At 38.8% G+C, this 25,529-nt stretch overlaps 1 protein-coding gene across 2 annotated transcripts; it reads right to left on the minus strand.

Moving 5' to 3' along the window:
* Positions 1-1,077: 1,077 nt before the first annotated feature.
* Positions 1,078-25,415, minus strand: arl3b (ARF like GTPase 3b). Of its 2 annotated transcripts, XM_043713056.2 has the most exons (7): positions 25,286-25,415; positions 16,758-16,901; positions 13,114-13,230; positions 9,746-9,796; positions 8,447-8,632; positions 7,123-7,176; positions 1,078-5,510 (listed from the first exon to the last, which is right to left on the minus strand). In XM_043713056.2, the coding sequence occupies exons 1-6, from the start codon at positions 25,361-25,363 to the stop codon at positions 7,141-7,143; spliced, it is 612 nt and encodes a 203-aa protein (XP_043568991.1). In that variant the 5' UTR covers positions 25,364-25,415; the 3' UTR covers positions 1,078-5,510; positions 7,123-7,140. The 2 variants fall into 2 exon arrangements, with proteins under 2 accessions (XP_043568991.1, XP_043568990.1); XM_043713055.2 differs by lacking the exon at positions 7,123-7,176 and having other exon boundaries at positions 25,286-25,411.
* Positions 25,416-25,529: the final 114 nt, after the last annotated feature.

Below are 25,529 nucleotides of genomic sequence, written 5' to 3' on the forward strand. Positions count from 1 at the left end.
CGAGACCTGGACCGTCATCCTGCACTAGTGCTTCCAGACAGATAAAATCTCAATGTGTTGAGCAAGGCAGACATTTGGATTCCTACATCAATGTCTGTCACACAATTAAAATATTTAACTCCTCATTTATCTCACAGGTCGTTAATCTGACCCAGTGGTGTTTAAACCAGTTGCTGAACTTATCTATGTAAGCGCAGGTCAAAAATAACTCATCATACAGTGAGCATGTGACAAGATACAACAATGTAACTTTTTATTTAATGGAGCTAGGGAAATGAAGCAAGTTTCTTTTTAAATCGTGTGGAAAATATTCAACTGGAAAAGAATGGAGGAAGATGTGACGCTGAGATGCTGAGCATTGACAACAAGTAAGATGGTAGCTGAATATTTCAACCTATTTAATTTTTTCTTTGTTCATAATGAGAGATTTAAAAAATGACCATTGTCAACATTCTTATCCATTTATTAATGAGCCAATAAAGTAATTTTTTCTTAAAATGAAGTTGCACCTTGAAGGAAATGTAGGGTACACTGCAGTAGTAAGTGTATCAAATGTGATGCATATACTCCCAACGACAAGGCTTAACCACGCATATCTTTTCTTAAAAAACCATCCATTTCAACATTCCTAGTCGCCTCCAAGAAGCCAAGTCACAATTTCTATCAATGACGTTTCACTTCAATCTCTTAAAACTCTAGAAATTCCCCTTGTAAACCCTTCTACCTCTTCTTTCCTTTATAACAGCTATTAAAGCCTATCATTTTGATCAAGCTTATAGTAATCTGCTTTAAAATCTCATGTGGCTTAGTGTCATACATTATAGAACGCTCCTATGAAAAGCCTTGGGATGTTATAAAGTCCTGTATAAATACAAGTTTGGTAGCTCATCCCAAAGGAGCTAAATACAGCTCCTGTTTCTGAGAAGGTTATTCTAGACAAGAAAAGTTTATTTTCAACCACTTTGAGCAATTATTTTCAACAATGGTGGTGAACTGCATATGTACTTTAGCACTTCACCTATTTCTTGATAAAAGGTGAAAGGAGATGGGAAAATAAGCCCATTCAATTTCCCTTAATTTCTATTAAATAGTCTTTATTCCATGAACAAGACATTTTGCATTTGAATTACATTGTGTACAGTATGGACTATGACAAAATACCAGTATCTTTATTTACTTCTCGACTAATGAAAAAATATAAAAGCTGAAAACAGCTGATAACACCATAACAATGAACTTAATAACCACAGACAGAATATCTACATCCAAATAAAGAATGCAAGATGACTGCATATTAAAGGTTCACGATCATTTACACTTTACCAACACATGCACTCAAGGACTTAACTATCAAGCGTATATTTTAAAAAGTAATGTCATAGGAAATGGGAAGGAACTTCTTGATAAAAACCCATTCTATCCAAGTTACACTGGAATGTGATACTGTATTTAAACAAGATTGAAATACAATATTATTCAATACATTGAGCAATACACAAAATTAAATGTTATATTATCCCTTTTGAAATTTTAACCCTTAAACTTCCCTTCACCCCATCTGTTCCTGTTCAGGCATCTTTTCAAAACGAACGCGACAACATCTACAAGTGTAAATTAGATGGTTAACCTTAAGAGGTAAAAGATTACAACAGTGATATTGAATTTATAACAAAATCAGAGGAGGTCTACAACTATCTAACCCAATGAAGTGCATGTTACCTGCCAGAAGGGATTAACGATAAGAATTCAAATAAGTAACAGGGCAGAAAAGAAGCATTTAGCCAGTTTGAAATCTGAAACCAATAGACTGGCTATTGCCACATGACTGTCTGGGCTGTCTGCAATTAGGAAGCCACCGAATTAAAGTTGATCTAAACAATTAAGAAATCAAAGGCTTCTTTTCTTCTCCAAATTGAGAGTGTATTTCATTTTCTATCAGTACTTTAGTTTTGATCAGCATCCTTAAAGAACAATCATTGCACTGTATCAGGACCTTAACTAACAGGCTACTGGAACAGATACTGATCAGACCAGAGCAATCCAATGTCCCCTTAGAATAAGCTAACCCATTCAGATCACATTATCTGGCTACAAAAATCAGTGAAGCCCTTATGTGAAGAGTTTGATTTATATTTCTGCAAGATGTAATAGATGTTTAACAAACCTAATTACTATTTTCAGACAATGTGAGTAAATTGTGTCCTCACTTATTGGTTGATGGCTTACTTTACAAACTCAAAGGACTTCAAGATCACACAAGCATTGACAAAAATGGAAATCTGTCCTTCATGGAACCATGTGAATTTACAAGTGAGGTGTTTGTGGACAACTATCAGTCATGGATTAGTGTTACTGGTTCAAAAGAAATTTAAATATTATACAACCATGCAGTTGATAAATTTTTTTTAAAAATATCCCAACTATAAGCAACCTTTTTGTTTGACTTTGTTGTTGACTGGCCAGTTGTTAATTTCCAGTTTTTTGTTCTCTGATTTCCAACATTTATAGATTAAATCTTCATCCAAACAGCTCAGATATCGATGGTTGCAACCTGTTATTGCTGGCAATAGAGTAAACTTGCGTGATTGATATACTTAATAACAGTACTGAGATACTAGCCCTCAAACTTTAAAAACCAAATGAGCTTGTCAGCAAACTACTGTCACCAGAATTCAGCCTAACATGTCAGGCACATGGATAGTTATTGGGATATTTTGAGAACCATGACTCTTAACCAGCCAGCAGAGGCCATTAACAAGCATCTGCAGTGGTCCGGAACCTTTGAATAATCTTTACTACATCTTTACTACCAAACAGTTTGGTTAAAATGGGCACTAATAAATCACTTACTTGTACATAAATTAAATACCTCACAAAGTAATGAAAAAACCTAGTCAATGGGATGCAAGATAGAATGATTTTATCCAAACTTTAAACATTTATGAGAAGCAACTGCGCAATGAATAACAAAGAAAATCTTGATGCATTGTGCATAAAATATTCACAGGTGGTGAATGGTAATGAAGAATAAGACATAATTAAAAAGCAAGACCAAAACTGTTGAGTTAAGGAGAGCACTTTAGCTTTATAAACAGTAAAGACTAGGGCAAAAAAACACACTAGAGACATGTAAAGCACTATCATGAGTAACATGGCTAAAGAGGGATCAAACAAAGTGAAATCTACTTTACTTCATAAAGGAAATCATTGCTGTTTATTTTTCATCTACTATTTATGTTATTACTTAAATAGGAATAATGTTATAATACTGAAAAAACAAAGACCAAGTTAAAGCTCAGTTTGGTCTGCTATAAGATTTGGGTCTAGGTGCCACTACTGTCTCTCACACATACATATGTAACCGTTTAATACGTTTGATCACCTATTCAAGACTGAAAATAAATTGAGTCCACCATGCTTGCTGTATCAGCTGCAGACTCTGGAGTTCTCTATATCAACTGCCTGTTTTCTCCATAGTTAAAGCTTGGACACTCTCAGATTTCAACATTACACAATTTTATTCGGCAGAAAATCTAGGGGATTGTGCGCCAGTCTGGGTTCCTTCACAGGAACAACATTTCTGTAGAAATATACTTAAGTCAAAACACATCTGCACGACAATGCCACAAAATGTTTGGTGAGTGCTTCAATAGGTTATGACAAACTAGGAACCATTTTATAGATTGTTTCTTAGCTAGTGCTGTACAGCTCAATACAGTTTTTTTTCGGATGTCTGCCTTCACTGTAATTAAGAGGTTTTGTGAATATACAGTAGTGTTATTTAGCATTTCGTGACAAAGGATATCCTTGCCAACTGGAAGAGTGGGAAGCAAGCAAAGCTACAAGTTGTCATGAAGATCCAAACACAATTTTAGAAGTTGTAGCAATCCCATGCATTTGGTAACTGCTGCAAATTGACCGTATATTTTATTCAATCCAACTTAAATTAGAGATTTGCCACTTCCCCTCAAGAATAAAGATACTGGTGTACCAATATCAACAATAACGTAAGGCCTGAATTGCAGTCAGGCCATTGTTGCGTGCAAAGACTTGTGTAGCTGAAAGGGTCCCTTGAGTTTTACTCTGATGTAAAACACCTTTGCACCCTCAACCACTGCCATTTACAAGGTCCAACAATATTTAATGATTCAAGTAAGCTAGTTAGTTACTAAAACCTACATTTAAAAAGGTGGCTCCCTCTTATTGAAATCATGTAGGACACTGAAAATCGTTCAAAGATCTGATCAGAATTATAGCAAATAAATAGTTAAGGAATCGGTCAAACATAGATAATTTCACTAACAAAGTAATCACAGTATGGTCAGGGATTGAAATACAAGGGTTAAATTTAAGTTACTCTGCCCTCGTGGAAACCTTGAGAAACCCTCAAGATCAGGATTTGCCCTCCTGAAATACCAATCGTAATTGTGGACCCACTACCTGAATTTAACCGCTACGCAATTGTTTCTTGCAACTACCCAATCTTGTTTTGCAAAGTTGGCAATTAATGAGACCCAGAAATTCAATTCTGCTAAGCCTCCCTGCTAACAATCCAAGTCGGGCCAGCCGATATTCTGCTGCGTTTCAACCCAGAAGTTTTGAGTCCACGTCAGATGAATTCTACAAGTGAAATCTGTAGATCAAGAAAGTGATAACTGAGGCATCTCATCTGATCCAAACACTTTCCTACGACCTTGGGCTGGCATGTTTCGTAATACATCTTTTGAGAAATTGCACTGCTACATTTTTGGGTTGAGTTTATTTGCAAGCACCTGCAAAATTAGCCTGAATTGTATCTACCCACTCCCAGTTATCCTGTGCCTCCATAGTTTTGAGCTAGTGGCAGCGTCAACAGTTTGGAGTAATGATGCTCCAGGACTATGCACAACCATTAGGAGTAGAAAGGAAAATCAAATCATTCCCTTTGTACAATTCATTCCAGTTCAATTAAGAAAATATATATTTATTGGTACACACTAAACTGGATACAGTTCTCTGCAAAGGGGCACACAAACCAGAACAATTTTAAATAGAAGAGATTCTTTCAAACCACAAAAGGAAGGGATTAGTGTTTCCTATATAAAACGCATCTTGATGATCAAAACATGTACCCGACTGTGATAATTATAATTTATTTTAAACCTTGCAGCAAAAAAAAAAGGCATGTTCCATAAGTTATTATTGCACATCAGTCCATGAAATTTTTAGCACACCACCATCTGAAGGATTGTACAAAAGATGCACAGACTGATGTATTGTAGCAACATTCACAGAACAGATACAGTATTTATAAAAAGCGCTATGGAAATTCAGGTAGTGTATCGGAGCTATAGGACTTCCAGATTTCTTCTTGGTACATAGCTAAAACTGTGAATGGTAGTGAAGGTTTTGGTCAGGACGATTAGTGTCATCAAGCTAGGAATGGTCTCTTTTGGTTCCCCTCTTTGCGCTTAGTAGCAGTTTCATTTCTTCTTTGCATGGACATTTTTGCAGACCCAGTTCATTCCATCCTGAAAAATATTACACAGCAGGATTCAGTGCCTTTTAGCAAGTGTAGGTGAGTGCTAAACCAAAATTCAATTTCCTGAACAGGTATTGCTGACAAACCCACTTGGGTACTCACTCAGCATTTTGAATAAAGGGTGAACAAATGAGAAGTCTTGGAGCTCCCCTATCTTGAAACACATCACCCCAGTGGACCACAATAGCTTTGTGCAGCCCAAGTGGGGATCTTGAAGGTACTGAATGGAAGATTCAGGAAATCTTTATTCCAGACGGAGATTTCTCGCAGCACTTGGGCAATGGCATAGGAATTCCAGACAATCCATTAGGACTAGAATGAAAGTTGGGTAATAGCAACTTGATCTACCTTTAATGACAGCAATATCCTATGAAATTAAGCTTCTGGTGTGTGAGACACATCCAAATAATTCACCTGCATGGTCTAGGAATTCTGTGAAGGTGAAAAAAAAAGATTCTTCTAACCTAATAACATCGTGAATAATTAAGAGGTGGATTTGTGGCAAAGAGTAGAAATGGTTAGAGAGAGAAAAGTCTTTGTTTACGCTGAGCTCTCAATGAGTTCAGAGTCCTACATCCAACCACCTTCAGCTTCATTAATGATATTTCCTTTATAAGAAGATCAGAAGTGGGGAGGTTTCCTGATGGTTCAGTTGCGTTTTCATTCCCACTTACAATTTCTCAGATAATGATACAGACTTCGTCCACAAGCAGCAAGATTTTGCTGCCAAGTGGGAAATAACATTTGCAGTAGGCAATAACCATCTCATAGCAGAAAATGTCTAACTTGACAACATTGACATTAACACTGCTGACTCCCTTATCGTGAACATCCTGTGGTCACCACTGATCTGAAGCTTAGATGAACAAGCCACAGAAGCTACAAAACAGATCAACAGGCTGGTGATTTGTGTGATCGGACCAACCAATCCACACCGACCCTCCAAAGAGTAACCCACCCAGATCTATTTCCCTTTGACTAATGCACCTAACACTATGGACAATTTAGCTTGGCCAATCCACCTGACCTGCACATCTTTGGAGTGTGAGAGGAAACCGGAGCACCCAGAGGAAACCCACGCAGACACGGGGAGAACGTGCAAACTCCACACAGGCAGTCACCCGAGGCTGGAATCGAACTTGGGACCTTAGTGCTGTGAGGCAGCAGTGCTAACCACTGAGCCACCATGCCGCCCTGCTGTATTTGGAAGCACTAGCCACCAAATACACAGTAGGTTTTCATGTGACTGGGCCAATGTCGTCCATCTCATACGCTTCAGGCAAGGATATCCCGAAGCACTGTATATTGGCAAGACCATGTAGACGCTACGACAACGGATGAATGGACACCGTGAAACAATCGAAAAACAGGAATATTCCCTCCCAGAAGGGAACACTTCAGCAGTCTAGGACATTCAGCTCCCAATCTTCAGTAAGCATCCTCCAAGGTGGCCTTTGAGTCTCGTAACAACGTAGAATCACCAAGCAGAAACTGATAGCCAAGTTCCGTACCCATGGAAGATGGCCTCAACTGTCATCTTGGGTTCATGTCACACTACATGTGACCCCAAAACACTTTTATATTTGTAAAATCTTCCTTACTGTCCTGGTTTGACATCATCATGGGGTGGGGGAGCTCCGCGGGTCTGGCAGCATCTGTGAAGAGAAATCAGAGTTAGTCTTTTGGGTCCAGTGACCCTTCCTCTGATTCTTCTTCACAGAAGCTGCCAGACCTGCTGAGCTTTTTCAGTAGCTTGTTTCTGTTCAGTGTTATTCCAGTCATTTGGTTTGTCTCCGGCAACACCTTATTTTTAAATTTTCTGCACTTTTCACTCTGACTCATTTAATTGGATTATAGGTCATCCTTTCAATTGTTACACAGCTATTGCCACTTTACTTACACCATAACACTCTTGGTCACTTGCAGAGACTTATGATTTGACACTGTACTTGCACCATTTGATCTTTTAATCTCGCTGTCCATAAATTTTGTGTGTTTCCCTTTCACATTGCCTGATGAAGGGGCTATACTATGAAAGCTTGTTAATTCAAATACCATATATACTTGAGTTATAGTTTAATTTCTTTGACTACTGTTTAAGGTTAAATTTATGGAGTCGACTATTACATGGATACCACTTTTGAGGTGCTAAAATGCACGCCAATCAAAATTCATACCGTATCATTAGAAACCCAATTGATTTCTAAACAAAAGAAGAACAGTAATTCTGAAAACCTAGAGCACAGTGTGACAGCCAGTAAAGTGGAAGACCTGGAGTGGAGTAGGACAACCAACAGACTGGAAAGCTGGAGTTGGCACACTGACCCATTAATTTTGAACTGTTTTCTTTGAAGAACTAGGGTCAAATTTTACACAAGATATATGGAAAATTTCAGATCTTTTGGCCAATAATATGGGGTTGACATTTACATGAGATCAAATATTGCTCGAGTATATATGGTAAACCTGTTAAGTCATAACCTGGTGTTGTGTGATTACTAAATATATTCAAGAAAGATAGATTTTTAAAAAAGATTTTAAAGGCATGAACAGGGTTTGGAGAGAGCGGGAATATGATATTGAGACTGAGGATGAGCTATGATCACAATGAACAACGAAGCAGGCTCAAAGGCTGAATTGTCTACTCCTGCTCCTAGTTTCTATGTTAACTGGAGATTTCCAGAAAATAAACTAAAATTTGATTAATAGTTTGCCATTCTTTGGGATTAATATTCTGCAGGTAGAAATAATCTGGGAGTCTCTGGGACAACACAGTTCAATATTCTGCTCCCAAGCCATGCTTAGTATTTTCAAGAAATTGTCACACCCCTGTTATTGTAATCTATGAAGGATGACAATACACAATGTACACCATAATTATTGCATACTTTCTGGATATAAAAGAAAGGAATTGCAGCAGCATACCTGTACACCTTCTCCTGTCAGTGCAGAGCAAGACTGGATTTGCCAAACACGGTCACGAATTGTGTGCAGATTCAATCCCTCAGCTATCTCAGATGCTGGGGCAGCTGTAAGCAAGTCCTGTTTGTTGGCAAATACGAGAACGGGAACACCACTCAGCTTCTCTTCATCCAGAAGCTCAGCAAGTTCCTGAAAACATATTCAAATAAAAACGTTCTTTTTATTCATTCACAGGATATAGGCACCTCTAGCCAGGCTGGCATTTATTACCCATTCATGATTGCCCAGATGTTAAACCCATTTGCTGTGGGTTTGGAATCACATGAAGGCCAGACTAGGTAAGGATAACAGATTTCCTTCCCTAAAAGGACATTAGTGAAGCAGATGGGGTTTTCTGACAATTATTTAGTAAATGCACCAATTGAATCTTGTTATCCCTACAACACTGTACAGTATCAGGACCATAACTAGCATTTTAAAGTGTAAGAATCCTATGCAAATGAGCACCCAATTTCAAAAGTGAATTCAGAGATAAAAATGAGTTGCTTGGTTTGCCTTCATGCTTGTTTTCTCTCATACACATCACCTCATTACTTTAGGTGCATATTTATCCTGGATGACTTCACTGCACATTATTGTCAAGAATGCCTCAATTTACAAAGCAAGGTAAATTTACAAATATCTTTATTTTCTTATCCAAGGAAAATAATGATAAATTGAAACAGCAATTATCTTCTTAGTTGGGTCATTTAATATTTTAAATATACGTAAGGAACAGTTGAATTTTTAGCCTCCAATGCTGTATGTGACCTCTTATCTCCTGAAGATTTTCCTTTAGTTTTTTTTTTAAAAGAGTTCTAAATATGCTGTCTCCTCATTATATCACTAAAAAGTCAACTAAAGACTCAACCTTGAATTTACTGTACTCTTTCTATAATCTTCACCCATTGAGCTTCACTAATTTAGAATCAGGCGTAAATCAATTTCAAGCCAAAGGAAGAAATGTTGGGAAAAGTGATAAATTGATTAGTTAATGTGCAGGTGGTTTAAAAAAAGTACATTTCGCAATACGTATGTCAGAACTCACTCACAGCTGGAAAAAATACAAATGCATATCAATAACAAAAAAAGAACCATTTCTTACTCCCTAATTATTGTACCCACTTTCATTTTTACTTACTATGTACTTTGTTATGCTGATAGAGTAAAATGAAAGGAGCACTGCAGAGTCATGCTGTACCATATCATGGATTGATAAAGCTGTGCATATAAAATTTCAGGAGGAAAAATAATGCTACTCACCTGCCCCGTTTCTTCAAATCTTTTTCGGTCTGCACTGTCAATGACGTAGATCTGGAAGAAAATTGCAATTGGTTTAAAAGTCAGAGAAGGTACATTGCAAAAACAGTAAGAAAAATCCTTGAATTTTACAACTTAAAGAAAAATGCAGCTACTTAAAATGGCTTACAAACAGGCAGAAACTAAATGTTTTATTACCCACTTTAGAACAGGGATAATTCTTTCCTTGATCACAATAACAGCAATGAAAACCGAGCAAGATATTTACAACATATTGTTAGCTTCCTAACAATAATAATCCCATGTAAATATTTCCACATCATAAAGAATAGGAACAAAGCAGTCCCAAAAAAGGGTCACAAGACCAGGAATGTTCACAGATGTTTCTCTTCACAGATGCTGCCAGATCAACGGAGCTTTTCCAGCAACTTCTGTTTTTGTTTCCAACTTCCAGCACCCGCAGTTTTTTGGCTTTTTGTTTGAACAAAGCAGTATAGTTTTATCCTGCAAAAAAACACTGCAGGTGCTGCGAATCTGAATCAAAAATGAAAATGTTGCAAACAGCGAGCAAGTCAGGTACTCGTGGTAAGAATGGAAGGTTAATGTTTCACATGCTTCTGTCAATACTGAGCTAATTTTATTTGCTCTATTGTCAGTATTTTTGAGGTTAGAGATTTTGAAAACATATGAAGTTTATATTAGAGTCAGTTCTACATGCAATGTGTGTGGAAAAATCCAATTTTATACTGTATAATGCAGTATGACTTTGGATATGGGTGCCACTAGCTTTTACTGCCCACCATATAAGGGGGGCATAAAGATTCCTCTGGTTTTGGGGTGAATGAACAATATATTGTGTGCTAACTCAGGTAATGCTACTACCTAATACAGCAGAAGTATTGAGATTGCTCCAGGCTAACTGATCTTTACACTTTCCTAATTCCAGAACAAGAACATATATATCTTTGAAACTGGGATACTCTCCTATTCTAATACGTTGATACATATCATTGGTGAGCAATGCTAAATGCATTAACTTGAATGTCTTAGGTGTTTTAAGCTGCAAAATGAGTTTGACGAAAGAAAGCTCTTAGACTCGTTTGATCATATCCAACCGGAAAACTAAACCTGCTAGCTTTACATGATAATAACCAATAGTTTATGAATAAAGTTGCATTCTGGCCTTAACACATCCCCTGACATGTCATTCTAGCTATAGATCAGTCATCTGAGCAATAAACAACAGGACTAATTTGGATAAAAATGACATACCAGCCATGACCCATTTAGTTCTCAACTGTTGTACACAAGTAAGTTAGAGCTGATCATGTGTAGTATTATATATCTTTCAGCTGAATCCATACTTCGCCGATGAACCAGTTAAAAATACAGAAGGGTGTCAATATACTTGGTGGGAAATTAGACTGACCTCAAAAATTGAGTTGGACACAGGAAGTCTGTAAAGGCAACTTTCACACTTTGCCCTTTTCTAAAAGAAATCATTAGATAGCACCATGGTTTTTAAAGAATTATTCAGGTTGTTTTAATCTGGCAGCTAATGTTGTGGTTATTCTAACTCAAAAACTAGGGTCTGGCAAAGCTAGCATCAATAGCAGTTACACTGAAAATGCAGCCAAGGATCAATGAATCAATGTTACAGTAAAATGGTTTGCAATTACCTTACAAACATCAAGTTATACATTTAGAACAGACAAAAGAAACAAATCTGCAAACATTTTTAAAAAAATTAATTTAAGAATTGCCTTTCAAGTCCTTCTAACAGATCTGTGAAGAGAGAAGGGCATGTTAGTAGGGTGGCGATGGAACACCTGCCTTTATCAATCAAGGCATAGATTACGAAAGCAGGGAAGTCATGCTGGAGGTGTGTAGAACTTTGGTGGGACCACAGCTAGCATACTGTGTGCAGTTCTGGTCGCCACGTTATAAGAAAGATGCAATGGCACGAGGGGGTTCACCAGGATGCTGTCTGGGATGAAACATTTAAGTTTGTGCTGGTAAATGGGGTTAGGTTATTTACACTTTTAAAAGTAATTTTGTGGGAGGTGGGAATTGCTAGCCGGCCAGCATTTATTGCCCGTCCCTAGTTGCCCTTGAGAAGGTGGTGGTGAGTTGCCTTCTTGAACCACTGCAGTCCACCTACTGTGGGTTGACTAACAATGCCATTTAAATGGTCAGATATTTCTCATAGGTCAGGGCAGATTTAATGGGCACACAGGCAATCTCTTCTGCCTGTATGTTACTACGAAGCAAGAACTTGGCTTTACCATTTTCCACAAATAGAGATTGAGACATCCCGATTTATGACCGTGCAAATCAAACTTATTGCTCTTTACCTAAAATTACTCCAGCCTATTGGCTCCACAGCTCATGCTGAGACTTAGGGTTACAGAGAGAAGTACTGTAAACAGTTCCTTTTTTTTTTCAAAATTACAAGCTCAGGTGCTGTGGATTTAGGCTTGTTTGCTGAGCCAGAAGGTTAGTGTTCAGACGTTTCATCACCATACGAGATAATATCTTCAATGAGCCTCCGAATGAAGCACTGGTGATGTAGCCCACTTTCTACTTATATGCTTCAGTTTCCTATGGTTGGCGATGTCATTTCCTGTGGTGATGCCATTTCCTGTTATTTTTCTCAGGGGGTGGTAAATGGGATCCAAGTCAATGTGTTTGTTGATAAGAGTTCCAGTGGGAATGCCATGCTTCTAGGAATTCTCGTGCGTGTCTCTGTTTGGCTTGTCCTAGGATGAATGTGTTGTCCCAGTCGAAGTGGTGTCCATACTTATCTGTATGTAAGGATACTAGAGAGAGTGGGTCATGTTGTTTTGTGGCTGGTTGATGTTCATGTATCCTGGTGGCTAGTTTTCTGCCTGTTTGTCCAGTGTAGTGTTTGTTACAGTTCTTGCAAGGTATTTTGTAAATGACTGAAAAATGTGTTGCTGGAAAAGCGCAGCAAGTCAGGCAGCATCCAAAGAGCAGGAGAATCGGCGTTTCAGGCATAAGCCCTTCTTCAGGAATTTTGTAAATGACATTAGTTTTGCTTATTGTCTATATAGGGTCCATCAAGTTCATTAGCTGCTGTTTTAGTGTGTTGGTGGGTTTGTGGGCTACCAATTGCTGTACTTGAATCTAGGGAACAACGACATGACCAATCTATCCTCTGCATTAATGATGTGCCAACAACATTTGATACTAACAAATTAAAATTCTATCAAATCTTGTTGGTTACATTTTGTTTACATTAAAAGAGGAATTTTAATGACAGAGTGAACCAGTTTCCCAATTGTGGTAAAAGTCAACAGACAATAAGGTTGAATATAGAAGAGAGTATGAGTAAACATGCAAATACTCACAAGCACATCAGTATTTTCAAAGTAGTTTCTCCAATACGGCCTTATCTTTCTCTGTCCTCCAATATCCCACACATTTAATTTGAAACCTTGAGATTGCACACTTTTAATATTAAATCCCTGGGAAGATAAGAAATGAGTTTATTTTATGAAGTTGGCGCCAGTGCAAGTTTACAATGAATCTAAATTAATTACAAACAAATCAACAGTCGAGTAGTAACTGCAGTCATCATTACAAAGCTAAGTTAGCATTTTTGTTGAAATTCAAACCACCTCAAAAAAGAGAAAGTGCTCTAAAGGCCAGAGTGAGAGAAATTGTAGCACCGAAAGATATTGGATGTAGGACAGAACATGATTACAGAGGAATTTAAATAGCAGACAAGCAGTTAAAATTTACAGCATTAGGTGTGCTGGAGTCAATAAATGGGGTAAAAAAAAAAGGATATGATGTAAAACAAGATACCGACTAGAGAGTTTTAGGTTATCTAAAGTTTAAGGAGGTGGAAGATGGGAGGTTAGCAGAGAATATGAACTGACATGTGCATCGATCTGGATAAGAATTTCAGCCATAAATAGGAAGAATAATGGATACAGGAGAATGGCGTTAGGGGATGGAAATAATAGAAGAATACATTCAATTAAAACATCAGCTTTTGAAAGAAACATTCAGTATTCATTATTTATTTTAAAAATCATATCAGAGCTTAAAAATCACTAGTAACTTTACTGATGTTCTTTTAGACAACATTTTTACATTCCATCCCAATCCTGTCATAATCAAGAGCTGTCAACTCAGGCATTCAGTAATATGAGCGGAAATCCTCAAACTTGTCAACCAATGTAAAATTTATATTTAAATAATATTTAATATCTTTCTAAAGATTTAGCATAGACAGAGTGAAGAGGTTCAACATTCTATTTGGAGAATAAATCATAACCTACTCAAAGTTGAACACATCTTATTACAACATAAACTGATTCCATTATTCTACATACATTCTCCTTATTCTAATCTCTGCAGTAAATAGTTGGGAATAATACAAATTATGAGGGGCATTACTTACTCAGAAATTTAGGGCATAAAAAGGTTGTCCACCTTAAATTAGGTCATTTTGTATGGCTTCTGTAGGATTAAGGGAGTTGAATACAATGCATAATTCATCTGAGGTTGGAAGTTAATCATTGTTGTAGTGAAGGGCTAGGTAATTATCCACCTAATACAATGACTAAAGGATATTCCCCCAATTGGCTTGCAAACAATTTTCATTACACCACAGAGTCCCAGTACAATGTTCGTATTTAAAACATACCAATCTTTCCACCATCTTCAATAGTGGAATAATTGCTACACAGATTATAGGCATGTTGCATTTTAAAATTGCAAAACTGATTACCAGAATGCATATTAATTGATAAGAATATACAATATGAAAATGTACAAATTCAGCCACTATTGGGAACCTACTAAAAAGGGCTTTCCAAATTACAACCCATGTTCTAGATTCAGCCTGTGAAGAGGCTACGTGGTCCTACCCTCAACATGCATCCACACTCTCCTTATCACTGCTGTTAATTCCAGTATATGTTGTTCCTACTCTTCCATTGCTGCACACTGTGGCAGGACTTCCTACATCAGGCATTTCTATTTGTGCAATGTGCATTGATTCACTTGAAGCAGCAGCATGTGATGGAGGTGCTTAGGAGGGCCAGCTCGACCAAGATAAGAATTTGCCAACAGAATTGGGGAACAGCTGTAACATAAAGGGCTTGAACAAGAATGGAAGGGGAGAGGATGACCAATTTGAACTGCCGGAAGATGGGGAAAGGAAAGTGTGTCCTGGTGAACTTGTGGGTACTAGGAATACAGCAAAAGGTCAAATGGCGCCAAAGTAAAACAAAAGTGAGTAAAACCCAAACAGGTTTGGTATCACACAACTGTAAACAAAACCCAAAGGCTTAAAGGTAAGCATTTAAATGATCACAATGAGAAAAAAAATTGAGCAATCCATCACTTAAAGGAAGAACTATTCATTTCTTTTCTCCCATGATATGCTTCTAGAGTGCACCACAGCAAACACATTTAAGGAATAGCACTGTAGGGTCTGTGAAAGCATCCTTCATTTCTGAGAACCATATAGGATCCACCCATTTTACAAAAACAACCACAGTATGGATGCACATCTTAGAATTACGATAGGATTTGCAAAAGAAATGTTTATCACATGCAGTTGACATGATGTAGTATTTGGCTTAAAGACAACTTGTGGCTTTATGTGCAACTGAATTAAAATAAAATGGAGGTTTGGTTTAAAAAAAAATTTAAATTGTAAGCTTCTAAAATAATCAGATCTCCAAATCTAACTAAGTCATTGAGTGTAAAACACTGGTTTTAATTGCTAGTCATATCCTTTAAATAATCTGAGTGGTTACTAACCGCTTTCAAAAACAACACAATAGTCAGCCAGGCTTGCTGCTTCAACTACAGATGAAAAAAAAAGTATTTTCAGTACACCTACAAATATCAATGGGATCCATGGAGTAAATCACAACTCAACAGTGTCAGTCATCTGTTGGTGGGAGGACCAATTATTTTCAGCTTCTTAAATGGTATCTAATATGAAACAGCAATATTGCCCAGCAGAAGCAGTGTGGACAGGGTACAAGGCAAAGGGGTGAGCAAGGGAATATGCATTTCTCTTTATTCAAATGAGACAGCACCTTAATTGAAATACTGTGCAACACCAACTTTAATATTAAAATTTCATCTCAGAATTGACAAGCAGAAACAGTCAAGATAAATGGCAGTCAATCCAGGACAAATTAATCAACCATGCAGACACCTTTGTCAACATTCCTTGCGATATTTTTTCCCCCACTGCTCAGACCTCTGAGGTCCATATGCAGAATGGCTTCCAGTAACGCTGATAAGTATGTGCAGCCTAGAGGAAACATTAACCATTATCTAATGATGCTCAGAGGATAATTGTTCTGGTGCTTCCAGGCACAGCCAACATCATAAACATATCATATGGGAAAACTGCAGAAGCAAACCGAATCCATGAATTTCTGCAGCCTCAGGTGTCTTTTTCTTGACCACAAAGGTGTCACATACTTTTGAATATTTAAGTACTGTATAGAGGTCAGTAGCACTTAAAGCTGCATTTACACGACAGATACATTACCTTCAAATTACATATCTTGATATCTTTCTAAAAGATATTACATACATTAAGGCTAAGGAAAACAATATTTTCCTAAGGATGAGTAAACATGGTTAGATCTCAACTAAAACTCTCTATATTCTGTATATGCCTAGACCATTTAGGCATTTTCTCAGATTCAATTATTAATTTCAACACCTGCCATCCATGGCCTCCCTAGTGAGATTGCCCCTAATTCAGTGGTAGAATGGTAATTTCCTGCTTTAAACCTATTCCTGCAGAAATTGATCGAGGTAGCCAAAACTGATTACACATATGACCCTTCCACCTAGCAGACAGATGGGATTTTCTTCTCATCAGTTTGACCTGAAATTTAACTCCAGTCTCAGATGAAAATCAGAGTCTAACCCATCGCAACATGCAAATACACAGAACTACTTACAATTTAAAAAAAGCCTTGAAATTACCACTTATGACAAACATTACCTGCGTGGGTGTGATGTGACTGATGTCTTCCGAAGCTAGCTGTTTAAGTAATGTCGTTTTCCCTGCATTGTCCAAACCCAAAAGGAGAATTCTAACCTCCTGATCAGGAGCGCTCTTCAACTTACGCAAGATTGAGAGGAGACCCTAAGAAGAAGAAAAAATCATCTTTAGCCACACATAAAAGAAAAAACAGCTTTCTAGGTTTTACATAGTGACCTACAAATCTAGGTGTTGAGAAGAATATAAACAAGATTCTTGATTTTAAAACTTGGTATAGTGTGAAATTTATCAAATGCTAGTAGGAAAATTATCCAAATAACAGTGTGTCTATGTATGCATGCATGCTCCAACATGAGATGGAATTATGCTAATTACTAAGCTGCCAAATGTCGCTGCACTTTCCCTTAAAAATTAAGTCTAATTCCAGAATCTCCTAATCTAACTCATTTTTCCAAAGATACCTAATCTCCCCACTCTTGCCTGCCACTCAAATTGTCAAGTTTTTACAGCTAAAGTTCAGTATTGCTATTTTCTGATATACATTATCAACAAATTTAAACTTAATTACATAAAGGGTGGTGAGAATGTGGAACAATTACAGGGAGCAGTTGAGATGAATAGTATAGAAATGGTCAGTAAAAGCTAGTCAATCACAAGGGAGAATAGAGAATTATGAATGATAGAGTTTGAAGAGGAAACCTGGAAGGCAGTTTGAGTGGAGCATAAACTGACACTGATTAGGCTTGATATGGAGGTGTTGGTATTGAACTGGGGTGGACGAAGTTATAAATCACACAACACTAGGTTATAGTCCAAACAGGTTTATCTGGAAGTAATAGCTTTTTAACTGATTAGGCTGAAGTATATTCCCTGTCATGGTGAAAGGGAAGGTTGGTAGGTGCAGGGAATGCTGGATGACTAAAGAAATTGAGGGTTTGGTTAAGAAAAAGAAGAAAGCATATGTCAGGTATAGACAGGATAAATCGAGTGAATCCTCAGAAGAGTATAAAGGAAGTAGGAGTATACTTAAGAGGGAAATCAGGAGGGCAAAAAGGGGACACGGTTTAAGAAGGGCGGTAAATACAAGCCAGGGAACTATAATGAGCCTGACCTCAGTGGTGGGCAAGTTGTTGGAGGGAATCCTGAGGGACAGGATGTACATGTATTTGGAAAGGCAAGGACTGATTAGGGATAGTCAACATGGCTTTGTGCGTGGGAAATCATGTCTCACAAACTTGATTGAGTTTTTTGAAGAAGTAACAAAGAATATTGATGAGGGCAGAGCAGTAGATGAGATCTATATGGACTTCAGTAAGGCGTTCGACAAGGTTCCCCATGGGAGACTGATTAGCAAGGTTAGATCTCATGGAATACAGGAAGAATGAGCCATATGGATACAGAATTGGTTCAAAGGTAGAAGATAGAGGTTGGTGGTGGAGGGTTGTTTTTCAGACTGGAGGCCTGTGACCAGTGGAGTGCCACAAGGATCGGTGGTGGGTCCTCTACTTTTTGTCATTTACATAAATGATTTGGATGCGAGTATAAGAGGTACAGTTAGTAAGTTGCAGATGACACCAAAATTGCAGGTGTAGTGGACAGCGAAGAGGGTTACCTCAGATTACAACAGGAACTGGACCAGATGGGCCAATGGGCTGAGAAGTGACAGATAGAGTTTAATTCAGATAAATGCGAGGTGCTGCATTTTGGGAAAGCAAATCTTAGCAGGACTTATACACTTAATGGTAACATCCTAGGGAGTGTTGCTGAACAGAGACCTGGGACTGCAGGTTCATAGCTCCTTGAAAGTGGATAGGATAGTGAAGGCAGCGTTTGGTATGCTTTCCTTTATTGGTCAGAGTATTGAATACAGGAGTTGGGAGGTCATGTTGCGGCTGTACAGGACATTGGTTAGGCCACTGTTGGAATATTGCGTAATTCTGGTCTCCTTCCTATCGGAAAGATGTTGTGAAACTTGAAAGGGTTCAGAAAAGATTTACAAGGATATTGGCAGGGTTGGAGGGTTTGAGCTATAGGGAGAGGCTGAACAGGCTGGGGCTGTTTCCCCTGGAGCGTCGGAGGATGAGGGGTGACCTTATAGAGGTTTACAAAATTATGAGGGGCATGGATAGGATAAGTAGACAAAGTCTTTTCCCTGGGGTCGGGGAGTCCAGAACAAGAGGGCATAGGTTTAGGTTGAGAGGGGAAAGATATAAAAGACACCGAAGGGGCAAATTTTCACGCTGGGGGTGGTACGTGTATGGAATGACTGCCAGAGGATGTGGTGGAGGCTGGTACAATTGCAACGTTTAAGAGGCATTTGGATGGGTATATGAATAGGAAGGGTTTGGAGGAGTATGGGCCGGTGCTGGCAGGTGGGATTAGATTGGGTTGGGATATCTGGTCAGCATGGACAGGTTGGACCGAAGGGTCTGTTTCCATGCTGTACATCTCTATGACTCTATGAATGGCCTGTGTGGTATATTTAACGTAATCTTCCTACACACTATGACCAGGTCAGCTGACATTTCGTGGCTTTCTTAGTTTAAACAAATTGTAGTTGGCACAACCAATTGTAAGCATTAAAATCAACTTTGGTGCATTCACATCTGTATGGGAAGGATCCTACATTTTCCCATTCTTGTTTTTTCAATCTATCCATTTCACAGGAGTAGCAGTTATGACTTGCCCTTCAAATTTTCACAGGGAAGCAGCAATTGGAAAAATTCAAAATATTCCTGTGCAGCACCACTCCCCAATTCCCATTATTCACTTTCTTGCATCTACAGTGTATTACACAAAACACAGTGTGCCATACATCAATCAAGACACACTTCTTCAAAACACTTGGTCTCATGGTAACTGCTTAACAACCAAAGGTAACTGGTAATCATTGCAAAGGTTTGGTTTCAAGATCTGCTGTCTCACCTAATGTCATTTGTAAAAGTGTCCCTCCTTCACTACCCAGAACAACAGAATTGATACTAGGATCCAGAGTAAAATTCTGCAACTCAGAGCCAGATTAACAAACCTATCACTGTGTTATGTATCTCAGGTACAGTATTGGGCAGACTGGCATAATGGCCAAATTACTATCCCAATTCTTTTCTTTGAGATGCCATTTACAAAATAGATATTTTTTATTTGCCAGGAGCTTGTTCTTATAAACATCCAGAAGTTTCTTGTTCAACTGTCAGTTTGTTCCTATACTTAGCACCATTTTGCTGAAGGAATTTCAGCCAATTCAGATTTTATTATTTTATGGAATACCACACAGGAGAATAATTTGCTTTAAACTTATCAAATCCTTTCCAAATCTTAATCTGTCAACTTTTTCCTTTGTTTTCTCATAAAAGACAACTCAAAGACCAGTAAAACTTGTAACTTCTAATATAAGTCTATCAAGAATGTTGTCCAATTACATCACTTTTGAAATAGAGAACAGACCACAACCAAGCATGTGCCAGATGCTGTCAGTACCACAAGGACAGTGGACTGTTGGGATCAGTGACCTGAACACTAATAACCTGAAGCGCTTGCCAGTTCCAATAGCTTCAGCACATCCGTGGTAAGAACATCTTCCACATCTTTCCTTTTGTCAAACTGCATCACGCTATATTTATCTGAACTAAACTGTGCCTGACATTATTCCAGCGTCTCCCAATCCTTCAACATGGTTTATAGCTTGCTGCAATCTTCAAGTTTAGACATCTAAAATGAATTGCTTTCTTTAAATTTATATAAAGAAGCAATATTTCCTGCAATTCTCTGCAAACAATTGACCCTATAGAAAAATAGGTAAACAGTAGATTCAACATTAGCGTTCATCCATTACTCTACATTTCACTCATGTGTGCTTAAATCTTTCTAGCATCACCAACATGAAGTGTTCAGCTAAAGACAGCTACATGTTCTTGTAACAGGGAATCTAGTTTCAATCACTGTACCTTTGGCTCCGTTGGTCAAACATTAAAATGTTTTATTGGAGCCAATTATTTTAAATAACATGCTCACTTAAATATAAATATGAAATTCAAATTGTACTATTAGTAACATTCCTAGTGATGTTCTGCCTTATTAAAGGCAGCTTTCTACCCATCCCTCTGGCATTCAGCTCCAGGGCTCAAGTCTGAATGAAGATTGTGCTGAAATCTGGAACCAAGTGGTTATTATAATGGAAATTGTAAAAGAAGAATACCAGTCCAGGACACTACCAGATCTATCACCAGTTAAATCTAAATCAATAGGATAGTGCCACACACTGCTTCACAGAAGCAGGTCTGTGACATGTCGACTGGCAAGAACAAGGTCACTTTGATTATCTCATCACCTAACAAAAGGTTAGTCATCAGGTGGTACAGAACTTGGAAAATGATGTTAGTTTTGGTGGCTACTCTTGGTCTTGAGAAGTACCTAGTCTAGTTTAGACTATCTTGGATTGACGTGGTGTTCATCACTAACAGGTTGCTTTCAAAGACATTTTATTTCTCATTGAAGTGAGTCATATGGTATATGAATTTCTGTGTCAGAGTGACATCAAATATTAGGCCATATGTCCCCAAACCTCTCAAACAGCAAATTGCTTTGGTTATTCACAATGAGCAAAGTACTGAACATTTGCAACCAGCCTGCACTTACAAATCTTGCAACTCTAGATGTAATTTTGTAATTAGACAACGTTAGTCGGATAAGGCTAATGGATAATACAAGGAATTACACTGACAACCAATTTATAATTGTAGTTTGAGCTTTTAATGTGGTGCACTTATATGTACCTAAAACCGTACATATTAAATATATATTAATGCACAGTGCTCTGCTCTTTGCAAACAAAAAGAACATGTGCACACACTAGCTGTTTCAACTCAATAAAATAGGTCAAAGCCATTCTCTGGCTTATTTCTCAGGGCAATGCCCTCAATCAACCTGAGTGCAAGATGAAAAGCTTAGAGGCTGTAGCAGAATTGGGAGAGGTGACAGCGAGGTAATTTGCGTGCTGTTAGCAAACACATGGAATTTGACAGTGTTTTAGATGATGTCACTGAACAGCAGCATGCAGATAAAATAGGAGGAACCAAAGATAGTCTCTCAGGAGATTCTGGAGACAGTTGTACAGGAGTGTAAAAATAACCCATTTCAAATGAGCCTCTGATTATTACTAGATGTTTGAAACTGAGAAATTGATAAGTGTGTCAATAAATGCAATCATGCCATAGGAACACCATCATATCTGAATCACAAATCACCTTACAAGATTTACATTGCCAACCTTTTACCAGTGCTTGGACATAATCCTGGAATTCCAAATTAACCCCACTGAGAAAGCACCATGACATTGAATAATTGCAATGTGAAGCACCCCCACCATCATTCCACCCTGGATGCAGGACAATATATTGTGCAGAATACTGTGATACCCTAATTGTTTCATAACAGCTAATCTTTCAAATTTCTATCCTATAAAAGATACTTGCTGCAGTTCCATATCTCTTCAACGTTTTAAGGATGATCATTGTTAAAAATACTTCTCTACAGCAGGACTCTTGTTACCATACAGTCCAATTTCTCTCCCAGTGAAAACTAATTAGTATGAAATTCAAATACAGCCGCTACTACAACCAGCAGAGAAACAGAAAATGGGGATTAGGCCATTCAGCCTTTTGAATCTGCTCTCTGATTCAATGTGATCATAGCTGATCATCCAATCAGTATCTGCTCCCTATCTTTTCCCATACCAGTTGGTCCATTTAGCCCTAGAAATGACATCACGATGCTTCTTGAAACCATTTAATGTTTTTGCCTCTAACGTTTCTATGGCATAGAATTCCACAGCTCCCCACTCTCTGGATGAAAAAGTTTTTAATCTCAGTCCAAAATAGTTTACACTTGTATCCTTAAACTTTAATCGTTGGTTCCAGTCATTAACATCCTTCCTATGCTTACCCTGACTAATCCTGCTTAAATAAACCAATCTACCCTTAGTGGTGGGGAAGCTGCTGGAAGCTATTCTGAAGGACAGAATTAACCTATGTTTGGAGAGGCGAGGTTTAATCAGGAGCAGTCAGCATGGTTTTGTTAAAGGGAGGTCTTGTATGACCAACTTAAAGAATTTTTGACTTGGTGACTAGTTGTGTACTTGAGGGCAATGTATTTGCTTGTGTTTACTTGGACTCTAGCAAGGCTTTTGATAAGGTCTTGAATGGGAGACAGATAGCAAAAAGTAAGAGGCCAAGCGATCCAAGGAAATTTGGCAAGTTGGATCCAGAATTAGTTGAGTGGCAGGTAAACGGGTATTTATGTGACTGGAAGCAGATGTCCAGTGGAGTTCTGCAGTGATCAGTGCTTGGCCACTTGCTGTTTGTCGTACATATAAATGATCTAGGCTTGAATGCAAGAGGAACTTTTCCTTTGGTGGAGAGATTAAAAGTAAGGAACAGGATATTTACAGAGGATGTGAGGAAATCTTCCTTGCCACTCAGAAGGACTCTGGAACTCTGTCCTTAGGGGAGATAGAGTCAGAAACCATCATAACATTTAAGCATTTAGATATGTGCTTGTGATGCTAAGACTTTCAAGATTATTGGTCGAGTGCCAGAAAATAAGATTAGAATAATTAGGTTTTTTTTTGACCAATGCAGATTTAAGGGGCCAAAAGGCCCTTTTTCCCATACTGTAGACCTCTACAACTAATTTTCTTAAATCAATTCACCACCAACAGGCAAAGAATTTGATAATTCTAAATGCAAGCTTCATAATAACTGGAAATAAAGATAACATAGGAACAGAGATTTAATTAGCCACCACAACAACACTAAATTCAGTTTTGGGGATCTAAGGAGAAAAGATATAAAGGCTAATTCTCAGGTAACAGTTACCGGAAAAGATTTCAGACCATACACACTTTTGGAATAGGTACAACATAGAAACGGTCAGGTGGTTCACCACATAGATCTCTGGAAGTGCAACTCAGCTGGTCCCACTCCAGTGCCTTCTCCTTGTAGCCCAGCAATTATTTTCTGTACTCTTTGTTGAATCAGGGTCAAAGAGTGCGGTGCTGGAAAAGCACAGCTGGTCAGGCAGCATCCGAGGAGCAGGAGAATTGATGTTTCATGCATAAGCTCAGTCAGTTTACTTCTGAATGATACCACTGATTTAACAGCTGTCTTGCTCAGTTTGTTTTAAACTACCATCCTGTTAATTCTGAGGTGCCCTATTTGGTTGTGTCATATTGACAACTTTATAAGCAATATCTGTTTTTAAAAACCAACTAACAATCATTAAGACTTCACTTTAAAATTGTATCTTGACTCTAAAGTTTACTTTAGAATAATCTAGGATACAAAGCAATTACAGTCCTTTAGATGAGTCATTCAACCTCCAACAGTGTCTCAGCTCCAAGAGTTGCAAATAAGTTATTCTAGTATTATGACCAAATATTCCCACTCAAATCAAAACCACCTAAAATTAAACAAAATCACTATGTTGATATTTGTGGGCACATTCTGTGAACAAACTGTATGTTGTATATGACTACATATCAAGTCAAACTCAAAAATAAGTAATTGTTAAAATAAGCATGTTAAAATGTAATAATATAACTACAAACCTTTAATACTTAAAAGGAGAACATGACCAGAAGATTAATCACATAAAAACAACAAACTCATTGAATCATGACTCTACCCATTTATTCAACCCAGGAAGAGCAATGAGGATCACATTAGGTTCACATATCTTGAAGAAAATAAAAGATCATAGCTCTGAATGAGCTGATATGGAGAGAATGAGGACTGCAGATGCTGGAGATCAGAGTCAAAAAGTGTGATGCGGCTGAAGAGTTTATGCTCGAAACGTCGACTCTCCTGCTCCTCGGATGCTGCCAGACCGTCTGTGCTTTACCAGCACCACACTTTTTGAAGTGGTTGATAAACCGAACTATAGGAATTTAGTTGTAATTCACTATTCTAACTGGCGTGTGGAGACAAATGGGAAGAAAACAAGGCGGCGGTGCACGGTTTGGGAACACAGATGGAGCGCACACACAGCGGGGTCTGCAGGGTGGGGAATGTTCAGAGGGGAACATGAGTGCTGCTGGAGGGGGTGTGAGTGGGCGACTACTCCCAGCTCTGGGCTCCCGCCACCAACAACAACAAAAGCCAACACCGCTCCTGCGAAAAACCAGAGGGGGTGCAGGAGGCGGTGGAAGGAGCAGAGGGAGCGGGGCCTGGGGAGCGGGCGGTGTGGGATTACGAAGCCCCCTCCCTCTCTCCCTCCCGCCCTCGCCGCGGTGAGGGCACAGCTAATCCCTGGGCCTGGGCCTGGGCCTGGCTCCACACACACACTCTCTCCCCGCAGCCTGAGCTCGGCCGGCCATGGCGTCACAGCAACCGCTCACTTCAGGGCCCAAGGCCTCGGAGAGGGAGAGGGGCAAATAAACCAACACCCCCTCCAACCCGGAGAGAATCGCGCCCGGCGTTTCATCCCATCCCCCGCCCGGTTTGCCCCTCACTCTCTTCCGTCCCCTCACTCACCATCTTGTCCTCCTCAGAGCGACGGGGGTAACTAGGGGCGGCGACGTCAGTACGCAATGACGCACAGGCAAATGTCATCACGCTGTCCCCCAAGCCGGGTCACAGGCCATGTGACCATCACCAGCCCCGCCTCCTCGTCCACGTCCACACCCGCTCATCTTCCGACCTCGCCGAACCTGCGAAACACGTCATAGACGGTTGCGCAGGTGCGTGACGTCACCAGTTGATGGGTGGATGGGCGGGT

This window comes from Chiloscyllium plagiosum, unplaced genomic scaffold (genome assembly GCF_037043375.1).
Source record: "Chiloscyllium plagiosum isolate Xiang-an unplaced genomic scaffold, Cpla_swu_hap1 HiC_scaffold_22, whole genome shotgun sequence".
In the NCBI taxonomy this organism is placed as follows: domain Eukaryota; kingdom Metazoa; phylum Chordata; class Chondrichthyes; order Orectolobiformes; family Hemiscylliidae; genus Chiloscyllium; species Chiloscyllium plagiosum.

What these genes read in the sequence shown, in the direction of transcription:
- arl3b (XM_043713055.2), bottom strand. Translation starts at nt 25,363, where the DNA reads ATGACATTTGCCTGTGCGTCATTGCGTACTGACGTCGCCGCCCCTAGT. An exon ending in TTGAAAATACTGATGTGCTT is followed by an intron (nt 9,797 to 13,113) that starts GTGAGTATTTGC and finishes ATTTTCTTCCAG; the next exon opens with ATCTACGTCATTGACAGTGC. An exon ending in TGACAGGAGAAGGTGTACAG is followed by an intron (nt 5,511 to 8,446) that starts GTATGCTGCTGC and finishes AATATTTTTCAG; the next exon opens with GATGGAATGAACTGGGTCTG.